This window comes from Eptatretus burgeri, chromosome 5, assembly GCF_056783735.1.
Source record: "Eptatretus burgeri isolate ZD-2024b chromosome 5, Ebu_testis_v1, whole genome shotgun sequence".
In the NCBI taxonomy this organism is placed as follows: Eukaryota; Metazoa; Chordata; class Myxini; order Myxiniformes; family Myxinidae; genus Eptatretus; species Eptatretus burgeri.
Window position 1 is genome coordinate 77,397,296 of NC_140965.1, and position 21,946 is coordinate 77,419,241.

The 21,946-nt window shown below is 43.5% G+C and overlaps 1 protein-coding gene across 1 annotated transcript in view; it reads right to left on the reverse strand.

The window, feature by feature from the left end:
• The window catches only part of SAMD8 (sterile alpha motif domain containing 8), a 73,343-nt gene that overhangs the window by 35,168 nt on the left and 16,229 nt on the right, over positions 1 to 21,946 (reverse strand). The window contains exons 3-4 of the mRNA XM_085882505.1: positions 18,271 to 18,318; positions 4,755 to 4,956 (exon numbers count right to left, since the gene is read on the reverse strand). Of these exons, the coding sequence (XP_085738631.1) occupies positions 4,755 to 4,956; positions 18,271 to 18,318 (250 nt within the window). The remainder of the gene's footprint in view (positions 1 to 4,754; positions 4,957 to 18,270; positions 18,319 to 21,946) is intronic.

Here is a 21,946-nt window from a genome sequence, read left to right on the forward strand (position 1 = left end):
ATCAGCATGGCAGGAACAAAATATTCAAAATAACAGAGAAATGTCTTGTGATATCTGTCATGACTATGTTTTATTCCGTTAGTATTTGTACGATGACGTAATACATGAGAGATAGGGAATTGGAGATTAACCAGAGGTTTTTCCTGCCGAAGATATTTTACTTTGAACAAACCAGCCAGCCTTCTTTTGAGGACCATCAGAGGTTTGGAACTTTTACGTGATCTTTTCTATGGGACCGTTGGAATTTCTGGATAAACTTTTTGAATGAGGTTTCATACTTCATTGTTACATCCAATTTAAAAAGAGACGGTGATTTTAATTGGTTTAATTTCCCTGAGTGAGACTGGTGGTTAGCCACCCTGCACCTGTCACAGATTTTGTTTTCCATCAAACACGTATGCGCCTCTGTTACAACCAAGAAAGACTATCGCCGCAACATTTTCATTCTATTTTACCTTTGCTGTAATCTATACTTGTATCAATATTGTATGTACTTTCATCTATGCCTGGTGTTGGCTTGATGGTTAGGGTTGTGGGCTTGGGATCCGAAGGTCCTGAGTTCAAATCCTGCTCGGCTGTTGAATGAATACGAGGTGAGGTTAATTCAGCCTGTCATTCTTCCGAGGTCGGCAAAATGAGTACCAGCTTGCTAGGATGATTGAGCCATTTGAGTATTCTGCATCGCAGTGGCGACCCATCCAGGATTGTGCCTGATATCCCAGGAGACTGCTTCGGCAGCACCGATGCTCTGTGCAGGGTATGGTCCCAATGGGTTGGATTGGATTTCATCTGGTTTCTCATAGAACAGACATTATATCCACATTTCCACATGGCCAGTGTGGAAGATTTAGAACAGCAATGGCTGCAATTGCAGAACTTAGAACTTAGTTGCTGAAGTTGAACATGAAAAACAAGCCATCATCTCAACAGCTGTTGCTGCGGTTCATGCAGTTTGACCAATAATGTAAAGCCATGAGAAACCAAATCCAAGACTTCAGGCACAACCAGCGTGAGGATCAAGATAATAGACAACAATATTCAGATCGTATACAGAATGACCAGATGTATGTCTACAGTAAGGTAGACATACATGTGGTGTCCGACACACCAAAACAACCGACGAGAACATGGCAATGACTATCCTGAAACATTTACTGGAGAAAACAGTTCTGATGACACTTAAAGTGTTTTAAAATAAAGTTGACAGAGCCTTAGACAAGCCCTTATATGTCAAGTGCAAAGGTAAAGTGTTGTCTTTGTTATCAGATGGCTACACCCGAGCGAAGTGGGAAACTTTGGAAGAAACTGCAAAGAATAATTATTCATAAATTGTTGAAATGTTAAAAAGTCGTTTTATTGGGCCACTCCAGAGCTTTACACACACTATTCTATTCCATGGAGCTACAAAGAGCAGTTATGAAAGTTATGCGGCATATGCAGCTCGTTTATGTCAATGATGTGCTGTGAGGTGCTTTGCACACCACCATTATACTACCATGATGGTTGAGCAACTGGAAGTGGTTGTGAAAGACAAGTTTAATACTGTTGTGGTTACCAAATTCGCAAACCACCATTCAGGTCCCTTAGGTGAGGTTTCTCGGTAAGTACATGTGTAGTTAGGCCCAAACCCGTTGTCTAGTGGGAATACATGTCATTTATGCGTGCTGCGACTCTTCAGGATAGCCGTTTTTCTTTTACTATCTTTAATTTGGACCAAGCGCCATTGTTACCACCACCAGTCACAACATCAACCACCAACCACAACGCCGCTTCACCACAACCGCCACGACCTTCACGTCACACCTCGCAACCGTCGCATCGCCACCGTTCTTGCGCCGCCTGTGGGTACCGGTGTTGGACTCGTGCAGGGCGCGCGCCGAACAGCGTGTACAAAATCACGGATTTTGTGCTTCAAAAACGGATCAAAAACGACACACGCCCACTTTTTGCCGTCCAATCGGTGAGCGAGGGGCGACTGGCCCTCGCCCCAGGGCGTTGGAGGGCGATCGATATATGCAAATTTATGGATCAAAAGCATTCACACCCACTTTTTCTCGGGCCAATGGGGAGCGAGGTGAAAGGTCGAAGGGAGGGGGTCAAAGATGAGAGGGCGAAGCTACGGGGCTGATAAAAAGCGACCGTGTTCGTCAGTCCAGTGAGTAGGAGAGTCGAGAGGGAACAGAGAGTCAAGACTTCGCGGGCGGTGGAGTTGGCAAGAAGGAGCTGGTCGTCGTGTGCGTTGGAGTCGGAACGGAGGGGACGGAGCTGTGGAGAGGCGGCGAGGGCAGACGAGGGGGTGCTCGCGTCGTGCAGGGAGCTGCACCCCAGGGAGGCCGACAGCGTGACCTGGCCGAGGTGGAGACGCTCGTCGCGGGACAATAAAAATCCTCTATACCCCGAGCATCAGCAACCCCCTCCTGTTTCCCCACGCGCTGAGATAGTGCGACCAAGGGGGCCCCTTTCCCACCCCCTACCAGACACTGCCCGCGAGGCCCGCGGAGTTGAGGCACCATCGCCGCTCCGCGTCTCATCACCAGACGGGTAGGCCCGACCCGGTCTCGGCCTCAGGCCCGCCTCATCCTTGAGGGTATTCTTTCCTTGGTTTTGGGTATGTGTTGTCGGCACCGTCTGTGAAGTAGAATTGTATAAGTGTTGCCGTGTGCTCGTGTAATCGGTATTAGATCTGCATTGTTACATTTGCTTTTTGTGTAAATTGCATTGTGTTTTTTCTATGTGCTTTTGGTGGAATTGAATATGTGTGCTTTCCGTTCGTCGCGAATAAATGTGCTTTGTGTTGAACTGTTTCCCGCTTCGCTTCGTCATTTCTCCCATTGAATCCTCATCTTGCTTCACGTAAAGGGTTGGTCGTGGGCTGAATACGCCCGATAATCAATCGAACCGTCGAGGTCGACGAATAACACCGCTCGGTTATCCCGATAGTACGGAACGGGTCGCTTAAGTGGCCCGTGTCCGAAGTCGACCTGCGGCGAGGTGCGATCGCCCGGTCTACCCTCCGTGTGGGTACTTAGGTAGGTCGAATTTGGCGAGCAACCCTATCCCACGCGGGGGCTGATTGGCTCGATCGCGGTGAGACCGAAAGGTCCACCCGTGACTGGTTCCCGGCGTTAGTCCGAGAGGGTCACGACTGGATTGTCCGTCCGGTGGGCGACGTGCCGCGATTCGAGTTACGTGGCCGTCAGCACGCCGGCGGGCGCGAAAACCGCAACAATACGTTAAGTATCCCCATGCATCAGTACATTTATCAACAACTGCATACACAAAATACTGACCAATAGACTGTCCCTTGATGCAGTGGTTTATATGGCTCGCACCAAAGAGGCCACAGACAGCTCTTCAGCTGCACCAACAACTGATAACACCTTTTCATCAAGTAAAGAAGCACATGGCCAACTTGTGTGATAGGATGAAGCAGCTTCACATTTCAAAAGTACGTGGTCAGCCTTATGCTGCTGGTGACGTAATGTTTCTCAAGAGACAAGTCTTTCATCCCAGATGAAGCAAAAGGTTTGCTGACTGATGGCTTCGTCTGTAGGACATCATAGCAGTTCTTGATTCCGTGACATGGAGGATTGCTTCTCCTTTGTACAGTCATACTACAACTGCAAACTTTCGGAACTTAAAACGTGCTTACCCATTATCAGAAGGCCAGCTGGACCCAGAACCTGATCGTGGCAAATTGGTTTCCCTGGGGCGGAACCCTTTGATCTCTCGGTTAGACCCCCGTTAAGTACCCTTGACACTTCGGACGAAGACAGGATGACTTGGCAAGGTCAGTTCCCAAGTTCCTCAGCCATGCTCCCCAACCCTTCCATTCCTGATAGTTCCCCACTGGGAATGACTTTCGACAATCAACGTCACTACACTCTCTCTGATACATCACAAACTGCCCCAACAACAGTCCCTTTATGGCGTTCTTCATGTAAACCAAAACCTGTACACATATACGACCCATCTGACACACAATGTGTTGGTGCCCTGCCTTTTACAGTTGTAGCTTGTTAACCTCTTCATTGGTGCATTGCCACTTAGCATGACGGCATCTTGCATTATATGCTATTCTTTTTTTCCGTGAAAAGGGAAGGAATTCCATAAGTAACTTGAGAGCTTATCCTTTTTTGACATTGTGTGTATGTCTTAATCGAGGTATTGTCAAGAAGAATGCTGTATGCATGTGCTAGTTGCATTGTATGTAATTTCCAGATTTGTAAACCTGCAGTGATATTTAATTCCTGTTTTAACATTGTTCAGTTGGGAAATAATTTCATATTGATTTGCTTATTATAAAATTTCATTTTTGAAATGGTAAAGCAAATGGCAGGAGACATTTTAAACTGAGGAGGAAGGAATATCGTGATTTTATCACGTTGGCATTTATATAATGAAGTAATAAGTCGGTGGAACCACTTGCGAGATAAGTACGCCTACATGCGGAATGGCGGTACAGATACTCAAGGCTTGAATGAATGTCTGTTGAATAAACTCCTATTGTCTCCTGAAAATCTGCTTCTGAGTCATCGCAATATCTGCTTAGAGCCTTAGAAACATAGTCTCCAGACCATGTTTCTAAACAGTCATGAGAATAAAACATATAGCACTCCACCAGCAAGACACTCTGACAGATATGTATATTCAAAATATTCTGCAGTAAATCATTTTTAAAAACATATCCTCAGCAAATAATATAATCTTGAGGTTGTGTTTCACTTTTATTTGGAAACATCACAGCATTTCACCTGTTCTGTATCTTTGTTTCCTGTGCAAGTTAGCTATTTCTTTGGCGAGATGTTTGATGTCCCCCAAAACTTGAATTGAGAGTGGTGGGGAACGAAGATCGGACTCAGTAAGCATCAACAATGCAACCCCATCAATGTGATGGTCTTGTGTCAAGCGAGTTGCGTAATCACAAAACCCTTTACTGTTCAACCAAGAAAACACCTGGAACAAAGAAAAAACACAAAGTTACTTTTTAAATTAGGTAAACCAAAAAAAAAAAAAAAAAAAAAAATCACAAAAGAAGAAGAAAGACATAAAATGTCATAACCCCCATGGTTTTAATAATTTTGCTGTCTAAGAGTTATAGGGCTAGCCCATATTTACAAGATGTATGTGTATGCGCTACTGACTTGAGTGGTCATGTGACATAGAAGGTTGTGTACGATAGAGTTATTCGGTCATGAATATTAATGATGTGGGACACGTAGTTATATTGTGTCAGATAGTTGGTCATGTGACCTGTATGATGTTTTCAATTGGGAATGCAAATTTCGCATGGAAGGGATGTTCATATATTTTGGGGGAGACACACTGAATTACACACACAGGAAAACATTTAATAAAATTTATGTATAAAATAAATTATATACAGTGCTCAGCATAAACGAGTACACCCCGATAGATTTGTCAGAAAACCTTTAGTTTCCTTTCAGAATCCACATTTTCTATGGGATACTATACTACAAAATACTCCCACAAATGTGGGCCATTGATTGCAAAGAAGATTTATTAATATGCACACACAAAAAAGGAATTTTCCTTTTTCATAAAAAATATATTCATAAAAGACCATTTTGAAAAAAATGAGGACACCCCAATGAAAGTCTGAGGAGCAAAGCTAAATTTTAGACTACAAAATTCTAATAAACAATAATTCAACCACAGGTGAGTCTAATTATTCATTAAACAGGTGTCCAGCAGACAGTTGACTAGAAAGGTGTTACTTAACAAAGAAAACCCCTTCCCATTTCATGCTGTCAGCAATGGCACCACATGGAAGAGAAATGTCACAAGACCTGAGAAAGAAAATCATTTCTTTACACAAGGAAGGTGAAGGCTACAAGAAGATCAGCAAAGCTTTACTCATCAGTCAGAATACGGGAGCAAAAGTGATACAAAAATTTAACAAATATGGAACTGCAACCATCTCACAGAGACGTACAGGCCATCCACGGAAGTTAACACCTCGACAGGAGCGTATTCTGATGAGAAGGGCTGAAGAAAATCACCATGCAAGTTGTCTGCACTGAGCTAAAGAAGTAGAAAGCCAAACTGGGGTGACTGTTTCCTGTGACACAATACGACGTACACTGCAGAGGAATGGCATGCATGGGTGTCGTCCACGAAGGAAGCCTCTCCTAAAGCCCATGCACAAAAAGCCTGCCTAGGATTTGCCAGGGCCCATGCTAAAAAAGATGATGACTACTGGGACTCTATACTCTGGAGTGATGAGACCAAGATAAATGTTTTTGGAACTGATGGCTTCAAAACTGTATGGCGTGGCAAAGGTGAGGAGTACAAAGAAAAATGCATGGTGCCTACAGTGAAACATGGTGGTAGCAGTGTCCTTATGTGGGGCTGCATGAGGGCTGCTGGTGTCAGGGAGCTGCATTTCATTGACGGTAACATGAATTCACAGATGTACTGCTCTATATTGAAAGAGAAGATGCTACCATCACTCCGTGCCCTTGGTCGTCATGCACTTTTCCAACATGACAATGATCCAAAACACTCATCTAAGGCCACTGTTGCATATCTGAAGAAGAACAGGGTCAAAGTGAAGAATAGTGGCCAAGTATATCTCTTGATCTGAACCCAATCGAGCACCTATGGGGAATTCTGAAGAGACAAGTTGAGCATCACTCTCCATCCAGCATCCAGGCTCTAAAGCAGGTCGTTCTTGAAGAATGGAAAAAAGATAGATATTGCAATATGTCGCCAACTTGTTCATTCCATGCCTAGAAGACTTGGTGCTGTCCTTCAAAATCATGGAGGTCATACAAAATACTAGATGTAGTAGTTTTTGTTGTGGGGTGTATTCATTTTTGCATCTTCTAATTTTAGTAAAACTGAAGATTTTGTAATTTAAGTTATATTATTAACCTTACTTGCATGTTATGAGTTAAACAAATGTTCTACAAAACTCGATTTTGTCAAAATTTTGGAAATTATTCTTGTGTTCATTGAGCTATTGATTAAAATCTTACTTTTCAAAGGGGGTGTATTCATTTATGCTGAGCACTGTAACTAGACAACAGAAAATTATCATTCAGTTGAAAATGCTGTCTGATAAGTTTTTGTAAACAGTACTTAAATGTGGTTGGGGTGAAATTGAAAAGAGTAATCAGAATTTTTTATTTAATCTTCATGAAATATGCTTCATGATATAGGTATGAAAACAAAGAATAAAATAAAATTGGAGGGTCACCATGCAATTTTCTAAGAAAATAGGTGTTCAAAAGTGAGTGAAAAGTGGCCTAGTTGTCAATTAATTCAAGTCTAACTACCTTATAACATTGTTCATGGAATGAAAACGTTGACGTAACAAAGTGGTCGCCAGTCGCCATCTTGCATCTGATCTTGAAGAAGAATAATGTGCATATGTAAGACATCATTCATTATCTGTTTGGCAAGTTTGATCAACATCGGTAAATGCATGTCCGAGAAATGATTGAAATGCAACCGTTTCATTTCTTTCATTCCCCTCTGTGACGGGCGTTAGTGCAGTCTCTGGATAGAGAACCAGGTGCAATGCATTCCATTTCTTCCCATCACTGAGTACGTATGTGCCTGGTCCAATTTTCTCCCACATCAGCAAACCATCAGTGTATTTTGTTGTCCCTTTCCTCACATGCACGGGTTTCTACACTCGCACATAATCCCTCTGTTGAAATGGAAGAATCTTCGCTCTCCTTCTTGAGGCAGTGTACTCCTTGCTTTTTGTCTGTCTTTTCATGATAGTGTCTCATGTTCAGGAGCGGTTCGGAATCACTGATGACTGGAAAGATGTTCAGCCCTTTTGTGGAGCAACTCGAATGGCGATACACCAGTAGTGATGTGTGGTGTTGCCCGGTAATTTTGAAGGAATTCAGTCACCACAGGTTTCCAAGGTTTACGTTCTTGTTCCACATTCTGTATGCACTCCTTCATCACTCTGTTATGCTTGCTTGAGTGCTTAAGCCACTTAGTGAGCACTCTGCAAGCTGCTTGGTTTGAATCATCTGTTTTTAAATTTCCTCTATATGATGGGCCCAGGTTGCATCTATATATACAGTATATATATTTATATTTTGTTACAGGCATGGGTACTGAGTATTATGAGTGGGTTAATCGTCATTTCTCCTCGCAAGAACCGGACCTGGGGCCACCGCTCACAATTAACTTAGTGGTGCGGTGGGTTGCTTAACAACCACGAACGCCAATCAATTAACCACAAATTCCAGTGTCCACCGTCTAATTTGCCGTTTAACTAGAGGTTACATAGCCTCCTGACTGGGGAACGCACCCTTGGCGATGCACCAATCTTATCTTGATTCGATCTGGTGCACGCCGATTATGACAGGTTAATTAGTTTGGGAATTATAATCTCCTAGTCTATCTAGGTTCAGACAATGCTGACTCAATGGAAGGAAATGACAAGCACGGAGAGGTTGAAACGTCAACAAGGAATTTATTATTAAGAAAAATAAATAAACTGAAGAACTTTTTATTTCCGTGTCGAATAAATGGATGAATTCAAATCAATCAAATGTTCAATCAACAAAATAAAGAAGTCAACAAGCATTTATAGAAATATTGACAAAGAGCAGATGTTGACCACGATGCCTTACTTAACAATTAAACATGAGACATAGGTACCCAGCAGATCATTCAGAGGGAAAAAGTAATCCGGTCTCGGCTTACCAAGGCATTAGTCGCCGTGCGTCTACTAAAATAACCCAAAATGTGTGAGCGTGTCTTGGTCCGCTGCCAGTGCCCTGCCTCGCCGTGCACCCACCCGTAAATAGGTTCGAAAACCAATCGATGTCACGTCGTCACCCCCAGGAACCAGGAACGCCAAGAGCCAGGTATGTCAAGAACCAGGTATGCCAAGAATCAGGTCCCCAGCAGAACCAGCAGGAACGGTCCAACTGTCACCAACCATTGTTGCTGCTGTCCCATACCGTCAGGAGCTGTTAGGAGCTGCAACCAACCATCAGGAGCTGTAAGGAGCTGTCACCAATGGTCAGGAGCTGTAAGGAGCTGTCACCAGCAGTCAGGAGCTGTAGCCAACCATCAGGAGCCATCAGCAACTGTCAGGAGCCACCAGGAGCTATCACCAACCACAAGGAAGGCGGTCCTCCTATCCTTTTTATTGGCGACCAGTATGGGCGGAGCCTCAAGCAGACTTCGGCTAAATCCAGCTTGCGTATGGGTGCATCGCTGCACGTGACCTCCAACCATCAATTGTCGCAATCATTCTATCCTGACCATCGAACCAGATGCAACTCCCAATTAATACAGGCCTGGCTTACTACACCATGTTCAGGGTGCTGGACGATTGCCAGAAAGCAGCCATTTGCCGGAACAATTGAGTGTAAACATGAAGTGCTCACAAAACGTCAACGGGCAACCATCACCTCCCCGTTCAGCCCGACACGAACAAGAGTCAACCAGCGTCCGTAGAGCTGCCGAACGGGGCGTCAAACGTCGATGGAAAAAAGTGGATGTCACGTTGATGAAAGAAAGGCGGGTGTCGAACATCAATGGAAAAAGGTAGCCCTGAGGCAAATGATCCAAGACCATAGCCATGTTTGGCCATCAGAATAAACTGTTCAGGAAAAGCCCGCAGTGTGTTTAATGACTCAAATGTCCTGCAAGTAGATTGTGAAAATGATAACCAAAATAAAATGTGTAAATAAATTGTCTATTTCCAAGCCAATGTGTCTTAATGGAAAGGGAATATAATGAGTCTCCGTTGCGCTAACAGCTATCTATTGCGTACACAAATTGTGAATTTCGCTCATGCAGAAATGGAAACTCACATAAAATCATACGTCGTGAACGTGTCGTAAAGAGGAAAAGGTTGTCCCATAGGAAAGAAAGGAAACCTATTCTCTACCCTTCTCCAATGCATCAAAGAGTTAGAATCCCACCAGACAAGGGGATGGGTTTATTCTGAACATGCATCGATGGAAACAACTGTCTGAGGACCTGGATGTTGTGTGTATTAAGGCCCTGTCACACCTTGACGTTTTAGCCAACGTATGCCGATTTTTGAATTTTTTTATAAAACGCTGGCACACGTTGAATACGTTATGGGTAAGTTTTGATAACTGAGAGCACGCTGGCATACGACGTAGTACGTTGCCATACGTCGTTGTACGTTGGCTTTAAACGTTGTACTTTTCGGTTGTCCTCAAATTTTTTCACGCTTGAAATTTCACGACGTATGCCGGCGTATGACTCACACGTTCCGCTACGCTGGCCACAAGTTGTAGGCACGGTCTGCGATCGTTGACAGACGTCAACACATGCTACTTGTAAGTTAATCATAATTTGAGACACGCCGAGGTAATGTTTAGCGTACCCGAAACTTATTTCTAACCTATGATTAACGTGTTGTTGGCACGTTACGCGATCGTTGCCACACGTCGACAGACGTTACTTTTAAGTTACTCATAGGCTGAAAGACGTCGGTATAATGGATCGTCCTTGCGTCAGCGTCCACGGCCACGGCCAGGACACTTATTTGCAGCATTCTTCAAACTTTTCTTCGGCATGACGAGGATGTTCACACTTCGATGTCCAGCTTGGCTATGATTCCAATTGTCCATCGGCAGCGTCTATTTAAAATAGTCGAGTTTGAGCGTTTTAACACGTTCAGAAGAAACGCTTCAAATTTCCAAACCCCAGCGTCAAAAAAAAAACAAAAAAAAAACAAAGGCGAGTGACAGCAATTTAAATCGTTCATTGTAAACAATGAAACTAGCTGAGTGGTACCGTTTAAAAGTCGTTGAGTGTAAAAAAAATCCAATTGTTGAGCGCAAGCGTCTACTTTGAATAGTGGAGATGCAGCCATTTAAATCGTTGAGTCGCAGCCTATGAACCTACCCGTGGACACGCGGACGCAAGGACGATCCATCATAACCCACACCCTCCCCCTCACACCCACCTACTACTGCCAACATGAACAAACTACTACTAATACTAATACTAATACTAATACTACTGACATGGACATCGACTCAAAAAAGGAACTCGAAAACACTGTTGGGTTCCCCTTTTATGAACACCATTTTTATATACCAATTCCCAAAACCGCTGGGAACACGTCTTTATATGGCAGTTGTAAGCTAGAAACACATTCATTTTTTTTTTTTTTTGTCGACCGGAAGACGTCATTGGAATACGTCTCCATACGTCGATGTGTGTTGGGACCACGTAAAGAATTGGTTCAAAGCACGTCAAACATAAGTTAGAAATAAGTTTCGCGTAAAAAAGACATTACCGCGACGTGTTTCGACTTATGAGTAGCTTATAAGCGTCCACATATCGTGTGTTAAACTTATCCCCATCGCATGCGGAACGTGTGTCATACGCCGAGTACGTCGTAAAATTTTGAACATGTTCAAAATTTCTTGACGTACTCTACTTACTACGACTTATGATAGCGTATTTAGCGTTCTACTCGCGCATACCAAACTTACCCATACCGTATTCGACGTGCCCCCAACGTTTTAGACACACTTTTTGTTACGTCGGCATACGCTGGCAAGATCGCCAAGGTGTGACCGCGATTTTGACCCTTCCATTTCTACGGCAGTTATGATTTGAATCGTTGTGCATCAGCCTTTTAATAGGCTACGTCACGACATCGTCGGCGATGCGTGCAACGCGCTATGCCTGAGTTAGACTATCATTGGGCATCGGTTGTGTAGGCCGACAACAGGTTCAGCATTCGTTGGTATAAGTTATCTATAACACAACGAAACGTTCTGTGTAGTTACCAATGCGTTATACATAAGACCAAGTCGCTATGAATACGTCCGAATCTTTAAAAAAAAAACATCAAAAGTTCAACGTAAGCCAGCGTTTTACATAAATTTTAACACGTTGCCATCGCTGGCTAAAACGTCAAGGTGTGACCGGGCCTTTACTCAGATCTGATTCTGAAATCAAATAAATCAATATATATATATATATATATATATATATATATATATATATATATATATATATATATATATTTATATATATATATATATATATATATATATATATATACACACACGAGGTCCATCTAAAAAGTAACGGGACTGAGTCTGCTGTGTGCTCCACTTACACAACTTGAATGAACGGGTTGTGTCACAGTCTTTCACAACATCCCAGCAATATATATGATTGGTGATGGTTGACTCCGCTAATAGTGTGATTATTTTACAGGTCGTGCTTTACACGTTGTCGCGCTATGAGTCGTGAGCAGAGAGCCAATCTAATCTGAAGTTTCTTGCCAAGTTTGGCAAAACACCTTCCGAATCCATCGCAATGCTGCAGCAAGTCTACGGGGAAGAAACTATGTCACTTACACGTGCATTTGAATGGCACAAGAGGTTCAAAGAGGGACGGGAGGAGGTTGAAGACGATCCACGGTCTGGAAGACCTTCAACAAGCAGAACGGCAGACATAGAGCGTGTGAAGCAGATGGTGCGTGCAAATTGACGACTCACAGTGCGGATAATTGTTGAGGAACTTTCCATCAACAAGGACAGTGTCTGGAGCATCATCACTGAAAATCTCAAAATGCGCAGGGTGTGCACAAAGATGGTCCCCAAGCTGTTGTCTGGGGACCAGAAACAGCAAATAGTCACTGTTTGTGAAGACATTATGGAGCGCCTCGAGGACGATCCAGACTTGCTCGGGAGAGTCATTACTGGCGATGAGTCGTGAATATTTGAATACAATCCTGAGACCAAACGGCAGAGTCGTCAGTGGAAAAGTCCGGCATCACCAAGACCAAAGACAGCAAGGATGTCGAAATCGAAGGTCAAGGTGATGCTCATTGAGTTTTTTGATATCAAGGGCATCGTCCACTTTGAGTTTCTACCACAGGGTCAAGCAGTGAATCAATACGTGTACAAGGAGAACCTCTGGCGCCTCATGAGATCAGTCCGGGACAAGAGGAGGGATCTTTGGGAGAACAACGCCTGGGTGCTCCACCATGACAATGCCCCTGCTCACAGTGCCCTGAGCATCCGTAAGTTTCTGGCAGAGAGAAACGTGCCAACTCTGGAGCAACCCCGTATTCGCCAGACTTGGCCTCTTGTGATTTTTTCCTGTTCCCCAAGCTCAAAGGAGTGATCAAGGGAACCCGATTTCCTGATGTGGAGGCCATCAAAAGGGCCATGACAACGGACCTCCGGAGGATTCCATACGAAACCTTCCGGGGGTGCATCGAAGCGTGGAAGAAGAGGATGAATAAGTGTGTGAGACTGGGGGGAAACTATTTTGAAGGGGACAAGCTGTGATTTCAATATATTTTTTGGAATAAAATTTCTGTGAAGTCAGTCCGATTACTTTTTCGACGGACCTCGTATATGTGTATAAATGTATAATGTGTGTGTGTGTATGTATGTATGTATGTATGTATGTATGTATGTATGTATGTATGTATGTATGTATATATATATATATATATATATATATTCCAGCAATCTCTGTGTGTGTCTATATGTGTGAGTGTCTGTATGTGTGTCTGTGACCGCCGTCTCTCGACAACCACTGGTCCGATCTAATTGAAACTTGCCAGGAATATTGCTGGGGACCTGAGTATGTGCCTTTTCAAGGTTTGATATTAATCGGACAAGCGGTTCCCAAGTTACGGCCATTTATTTGCCAACCAATGACAGGACACGGTTCTATGACGTCACAATTAATGTTTTTTTTGTTGTTTTTGTACGTACGGGCACGCACGTACGGCCACGCACGTACAGGCACGCAAGAGTGAAGGAACGGCCTGTGTGGTTGTTGTTGTATCTGGCACGCAGTTTGAAAGTTGTTTTTTTTTGCATGTATGGCCACGCACGTACAGCCAGGCACGTACGGCCACGCACGTACAGGCCCGCACTAGTATATATAATACATACATATATATTACCAATAAATGTCAGAGTGTGTGTGTGTGTGTGTGCATGTGTGTGTGTGTGTGTGTGTGTGTGTGTGTGTGTGTGTGTGTGTGTGTGTGTGTGTGTGCGTGCGTGCGTGTGCGCGCGCACGTGTGCATGTGTGCGTGTGTGTGTCCTCTATAACTCCAAAACCATGGAACCTATCCACCTGAAACTTTGCCTGCATATTAAGGGAACTCCAAGGAAGTGCATGAGTGAACATTTGGTGTTAGGGTTAATTAAAACACCCCTTTTGAAGATAATCAATGGCCTTATTTAATTATATCCTTCATCAGGCGATCCTCAGCCACCTCACTGTTTGGGGTCTTCAGGGGTTTCCTTGGTAACCTCGCTGGGGTCTAATAACCTTGGAAAAGGCCACAACGATTTCTTCACAATAAAGTTTTTTTTCCCACTTTCCTCACTCATGAAATGCCTGTTCATCATAGCTACCAATTGCTGGGTACGTTGCAATGCTTATAAACACCTGGAGATGCCACCATTTGTGGCTTTATTTCATTTCTACACATGCGATAACCTCGAGAATCTCTTAAACTAAGCTGAAATCCAAAATTTTAGCTCCAGAATCAAACTCAGAAGAAGTTACGACTTCTAAAAAAAAAGTGTACATTGGTCCAATTTGGACATGATTGACATTTCAGGCATATCCGGGAGGTGTATGTTTAATATGATGGTTCGGTGATTGTTTTTCGCATGCCAAGTGAGCCGTTACTCAAGAGCCGTTTCGATGGAGTGCTTAAGCCACTTGGCAAACACTCTACAATGTTCGCACTGTCATTGAATACTATATCAATCGACTTGAACAAAGTTCAGGGGCCACTCACAAGCGTTGGCCATGTGTTCTGCGGTGCAACAGGCGATGGCTGGCTCACTGAAAATGTGAAATTATATTTCACCTCACATTTCCCGTTTTTGTGCGTTCTTCCATTATATGAACCATCACTTCGACATAGATAAATAGATATGAGAATTAAATGTTTCATTTTCAAAAGTTTCTTAATCCGTTTCATGGAGTGCTTCATGAAGCCACTCGGTGTGCGTTCTTCAAGCTTCAATCAGTGGCGATACCGCAGTTCGATATCAGAGGTAGGAAGGCAAAATAAGTTATATGATCACAATGAGTAAAAAATGTTTTGAGTTATGAAGTAATGAATCACCACATCACCGCAGGAAAGTCGAGAGGTATGCTTGCTCACTCTGTGTAGCCTGGATTTGAAACCTGACCCAGCTATAAACTGTCATCCCGATGTTTCACAGGCAGGGTGATTCATTAATGTGTGTGCTGTCTCTCGGATTAACGATAAACTGGACGTTACATCAGCCAGAATATATATATATATATATATATATATATATATATATATATATATATATATATATATATATATATATATATATATATATATATATATATATATATATATATATATATATATCTCCCCCCCTTCATTTCAGCTTCCCTCCCTCCTTCTCCACCCCTCCCCCTGCTCCCCCCTCTATTGAGGGGACTGCAGTGTACACGAATCAGATTCGGAGTGAGCCGATCAGTGGAGTGCAAAAGTCGCTGTATTTACAAGTATGCATGCATGCAGGCAGGCAGACCTTTTCCAGGAATACAGTGTGGGTTTTAAATGCTCGTTCCACAGGTTGTGTGTGTGTGTGTGTGCGAGTGCGAGTGTGAGTGCGTGTGCGTGTGTGTGTGTGTGTGTGTGTGTGTGTGTGTGTGTGTGTGTGTGTGTGTGTGTGTGTGTGTGTGTGTGTGTGTGTGTGTGTGTGTGCGAGTGCGAGTGTGAGTGCGTGTGCGTGTGTGTGTGTGTGTGTAAGTTGCTGTTGGTGCCTGCTATCTCCAAGTGTGGGTGAGTTTCATCAGGAGGTGAAACAGAGACCTACCATCAAATTATCCACCTCCATGTGTATGAATGTCGTTGATTGATATCTATATATGTGGGTTTCAGAATGTGGAATGGAGTCCTCCCAGGATGGGATCAATGTAGCCACCTTCATTTTGGTGAGGGTTCACAATTCATTGACCAAGGTGTGACGTTTTCTGCTCTCAAAGTTTTGTGCCAAGGGCTCTCTTCAGGATCATCGCCGAGTCCCAGACAGCTTCCAACTGTAGTATATGTGTATTAATAATCCCAGGGATGTTTTTTTTAATATCTCTGTGAGGTTCTTTGTCATCATTCCCATAGCTCCAACTATCACTGGTACAATTTTGGCATTCTTTAGCTTCCAGGATATTTTCACTTCCATCTTCAGGTCTTGGTATGCGGTCATTTTCTTGCTTTCTGCATCGTTAGTCCAAAATCACTGGTATAAACACCTCCATTAGCAATACCTTCTTCTCTTTTTTTGTACCAGATCTGGTCACAATACTTCGTTTTCGATGCTCACGCTCGATGGGATCATTAGGTCGTACATGAGTGGTACTTCGATGTTTTCAGTGTTTGATTTTGGTTCATGTTCCCACAAATTTTCTGGAAATGGGATATAAAAGCTGTTGCAGATGTGCCAGCGTATTACTTCACAAACTTTGTTGAGTCGTTTGGTGTACAGCTGTTCTGACACGAGTGTGTGTGTGTGTGTGTGTGTGTGTGTGTGTGTGTGTGTGTGTGTGTGTGTGTGTGTGTGTGTGTGTGTGTAGTCTTAAAGCATAACATATCATTCTCTTCGGAAACACCACCACAACCGCTCACATTTCTCTCTTTTTTTTCTATTGTCTCTGTCTTTGTCTCCCCCCCCCCCCACTCCCACAGTGAATAGCAACATTTGGTGAGGCGTCGCTTTCCCTACCTCCACCCCTTTCTCGCTTCTCCTCAATCCTCTCCTCTCCTTATCATCCATCCTCTCCCCACCCTTCTCTTCATCCTCTCCCCTCCCTTCCCTCCGTCCTCTCTCCTCCCTTCCCTCCATCCTCTCCAAATAAATTATATGATCACAATGAGTAAAAAATGTTTTGAGTTATGAAGTAATGAATCACCACATCACCGCAGGAAAGCCGAGAGGTAGGCCTTCCCGCCATCCTCTCCCCTCCCTTCCCTCCATCCTCTCCCCTCCCTTCCCTCCATCCTCTCCCCTCCTTCCCTTTCATCCTCTTCCCTCCCTCCTCCCATCCCCTCTCCCACCTCCCTCCTCCCATCCCCTCTCTCCCTCCTACCCCTCCCATCCCCTCTCTCCCTCCTACCCCTCCCATCCCCTCTCCCCCTACCCTCCTCCCCTCCCCATCCCCTTCTACCCTCCCCTCTCCATCCCCTCCTACCCTCCATCCCCTCCTACCCTCCCCTCTCCATCCCCTCCTACCCTCCCCTCTCCATCCCCTCCTACCCTCCCCTCTCCATCCCCTCCTACCCTCCCCTCTCCATCCCCTCCTACCCTCCCCTTTCCATCCCCTCCTACCCTCTCCTCTTCCTCTCCCCTCCTCCTCTCCCCTCCCTCCCATTCCCTCCCTCATGCCCCTCCCTCCCTCCTCACTCTCCCTCCCTCCCTCCTCACTCTCCCTCCCTCCCTCCTCACTCTCCTCCCCCTGCCATTCCCTCCTCCCCTCCCCTCCTCCCCTCTTCCTCTCCCCTCCCTCCTCCCATCCGCCCCCCTCTCCTCCCATCCTCCCCCCTCCTCACTTTCCCCATCCTCTCTCTTCCCATCCTCTCTCCCCCCTCCCCCTCCCCTCTCCCCCTTCCCCACTAATCAAGCCCAATCTGCAAACAGTATGATATAGCTGAGTAAGATGAGGATAGACGGGCCCGTTTGAAAAAGTATGTTGGGGTTGAGCCCTTACTTCTGGAAATCAATACCACTCTTCCTTTACCAAAAACACTTTCAAAGCACATCTGAAGACCAATACCCCACCCCCACCCCCCACTGTCTTCAACCCTCTCCCATCCCAAGCTCCTTGCTCGAATCACACTGCCCCTCACTCTTCCACCCTTCCTCTCCTCCTCCCTCACCCTCATCATCATCCTCACCATCTCCACCCACCCACCTCATATCTGAAATGGATCCCATTTTTGATGAAGTAAGGTACAATAGGAAATGATAAACAATAATGATCAATGAGGGCTGGATTGTTATTTTTTTCAGATTCACAGAGCTGTTAAAAGTTATTTTTCTTCCTCAGAAATATTTTTGGGTTCAATTTGCAATTACATGGAACAATTTTATGCCCCATTAAAAATGTCTACCGAGTGAAAATAATCAGATAATGTGGATATATTTCCCATTTAGATCACTTAATCAGTCATCCATAACTTAAAAAAGAAGAGATTTTGAATCAATTACATTACTTTGTGAAGTGCAATTACAGAAATAAACATACATCTTCTGTTGTCCATTTTTCAACACTGATGTCTGTTTCCGATTTCATCTGTAAAACAAAGAACATATTTAAACGACAGCAGAATATAATGAATACAATGATACGACATTTGCAGGTCCTGAATCTTAAGCATTAGGTCAGACTTGTCTCTCTCAGCATTCGACAAATTCTGGCATCTTATTCTGCTTGCCAAGATCTCTGCATGTGGCATCCATAGCCACTTTCATTCCTGGTTTCTCGACTTCCTCCACTCACACAGTCGATGTTTATCCCTCAATGGAATCCTGTCATCTCTGTGTTTCACCACCTCCATTCTGGTCTTGTTCTCTCATTCAACCCTGAGACTTCCGCTTCCTCAAGGATGCACCAAAGTTACTGCTTATCACCACTTCATGGATGATATTTTCTCACACCCGTGGAACCGTATTCCGCCGAAACGCCAGTATTGGCATTTCAATAATGCTGACTGGACTGCTTTACGAAACTTCTTTTCTGACTTTCTCTGGAAAGACCACTGCCTCTCCTCGGGTAATGCCTTCATCTCTGCTGAACGTATAGCTGAGGTTATTGTTGCAGAAACGGAGACCTATATCCCCTTCTCTTTCAAATATATCTCTCCTACCAATTATTGGTTCAATAATTCCTGCTCTGTGGCCATTCGTGCAAGGGATGCCGCATACCAGACATGGAAAAACTCTTCTCCCTCCGACTCACATTCAGCTTTCATATCTGCCAGAAATAATTTGCCTTCATGTTATTGGTGAGGTGAAGCATTCCTTTATTCAAAATAAATGTGACAACCTCTCATCTTTTTCCACTAATAGATCTTTCTTGTCCTTAGCTAAAAGTATCTCCTACAACTTCTGTCACTCTACCTTTCCTTCGCTTTTATGTTCCGATGATACTATCGCTGTCTCTCCGACCAAGAAAGCAACACCTCTTGGTTCTCTTTTCCCCTCGAACTTCGCACTGGATGGCTCCAACATTCCATCTCCCTCTGATGCTCCCCTCACCAATCCTATGTCCCTCCCGATAATCTCTTTTAATACAGTCAATAAAAATACTCTTCTCTCTGGACATAAGCAAGGCCTATGGACAAGATGGCATTCCTCCCCGTGTCTTGAAGGAATGTGCTTCAGAACTTGCACCCGTGCTTGCTCGTTTGTTTCATTTTTGTTTAAAAACCCAAACTTTTCATCTTTCCTGGAAGTATGCCTTAGTACAGCCAATTTTAACACTTGTCCGCGCCCGACGGGACAGATTGGCCCGACAGAATTTTGTTTTCTTGCAATTTTTGAAATAATTTTTTTTTGTATGATCTTTCACACATGCGCCAAATAAAGGGTTTTACACATTCCTGTGTGTTTGTTAAATATTTATTTTTCTCGGGATTGTTCGAAAAATGTCATTAAAAATTTCATGTGAAAAGAAACTTCACGTTAATGCATTTGTGGGTCAGATAGACCCGAGTATTCATTAACCTATATTTCGCTCTAACAAAACATTTTTACACATGACCTTTCATATATGTTTAGAACAAAGTGTAATGCATACTCCTATGTGTGTTTTGTTTGCTTTGTCTTTCAGGATCATGAGAAAACTTATTTTAAAAATGCAATACCCCCACGAATACACTCATGGGTCAGATGGACCCGGAAGGGTTTTTGTTTCCCTATAATTTTGTTCTAAAAACGTTTTTATCTATGATCTTTCATACATGCTTCGAATAAAGGGTAATTCATAATCCTATATGAGTGTTTTGTTTTTTTCCTATCAGGATCATGGAAAATTCCACTCCAACAATGCAGTAGTGACTAATTTAGCCCCAGGCTATGCAAAAAAATGTTTCGCTATAATTTTATTTTGAAAAATTGTTTTAATGCATAATCTTTTATATCTGCTTATAATAAACAGAAATACATACAACTGTGTTTGTTTTGTTTTTTGTCTTTCAGGGTAATGGGGAAAAAAATATTTTAAAACACATGAAAGAAGGGTGATTGTTCAAACCCTTCTAGCTACCGTCCTATTGGTCTGACTTCTACTGCTTCCAAAGTATTTGAATTTCTTCTCAATTCTCATTTTCTCAAGCATCATGAATCTCACAATCTTCTCTCTGACCACCAATACGGTTTTCGCAAGGCAAGATCTACAGGTGATATCCTTTCTTATATTATGAATGTCTGGGCCTCTTCTTTGAGAGACTTTGAGGAAGCCTTTGTTGTCGGCCTTGATATCTCAAAAGCCTTTGACAGAGTTTGGCATCGGGGTCTGATATCCAAGCTTCCCTCTTTCGGCTTTCCTCCTTCACTCTGCTCTCTCATATCGAGCTTTCTCTCCGACCGCTCGATCTCCATATAGACCATGGGCCACCGTAGACCCCCATCCCCCGCCCCCTGGGGATTTTTGTAGACTATGTTTTTCAGATAGCCTGACTCATGCCCTAGCACAATCCGGTTGTCTGCAAAAAAAACAAAAAAAACATCAGTGGCGGGTGTGGTCGTGACACGCCCCGCAGTAACCCCACCCCCCATTCTGAAATAAGGAATTTGGTCTCCATAAATATCTTCGCTATCCCTAAGGCGAGGACGCTGAAATTTCTCATATTTACCGTTGGGTCAAGTCTTAACTGAAAATCTCAAAATTAAATCCAAGATGGCCGCTATAGTGACGTCACAATGACGTCATTTCCGAAAAAGTCATTTTCAGGCTGTTTTTAGACCTAATTTTGGAATTTGTCATTTGTGAATGTTTTTTCTCTAAAACTTATGCATAATTTCTGTTGTTCACTAGCTCACTGCCATCATACATGGAGTATTCACAGACTGTTGAATTGATGTTGATGTTTATTGATTTCTGTATTTCAGTTTAGATGAGACTTTTCAATGGCTGACAAGAAGAAAACAGATGAAAAACCCTTGAAATTAAAGGCCAGCTCACGGTCTAAAGCCAAACATTCGCATGAAGGCTTATCCTGCATTATACACTATGTGAAACACACCTCAGATAAAAAAAAGTTAGACCACTTTCAGATGTTAGTTTCTCGAAGATGGAAGAAACAGTGGAACTGCGACAGAAGAGAGCTAATTCCAGTGAAAGGCTTGATGATATTTATATGGAGGTACCAAAAACTTTCCACAAAAACGTGCACGGAACGCACAGATGGTGTTATACAAATTTCACGAACACGTCCCACTTCCTCAAAAGAAAGGGTCCTGGTGAAGACGATGAAGTACCATGTAGCGCCAAGAGAGGCAGATCCTCAGAATTGGCTGCAATATTATTTCCTGCGAACAAATGTCTCTTCTGCGACAGATCACGTAAAAAGGTACAGGGGAAGGAAGAGAGGCTTGTGAAGTGTGTTACAAGTAGCGCAGAAGAGTCAATCAAAGCAGCCGCTGAGAAAATGAAAGTTGCCAACATATTGGCGAAAGTACAAGATGTTGATTTAATCGCCCGTGAGGCACACTACCATCCGTCGTGTCGTAAGCATTATACACGCACAGATGATCGGCATGAAAAAACTGATGTAGACACTTCTGTCGTGGAACAACAGAATGCTCATGCAGCTGCATTTGAGCATGTCTACCAATATGTTGAGAACAGCATTATCCATGGGGCTAACGTTGAAAGAGTTACAATGCTCAAGGACCGATATTTGCAGTTTATGTTGAGC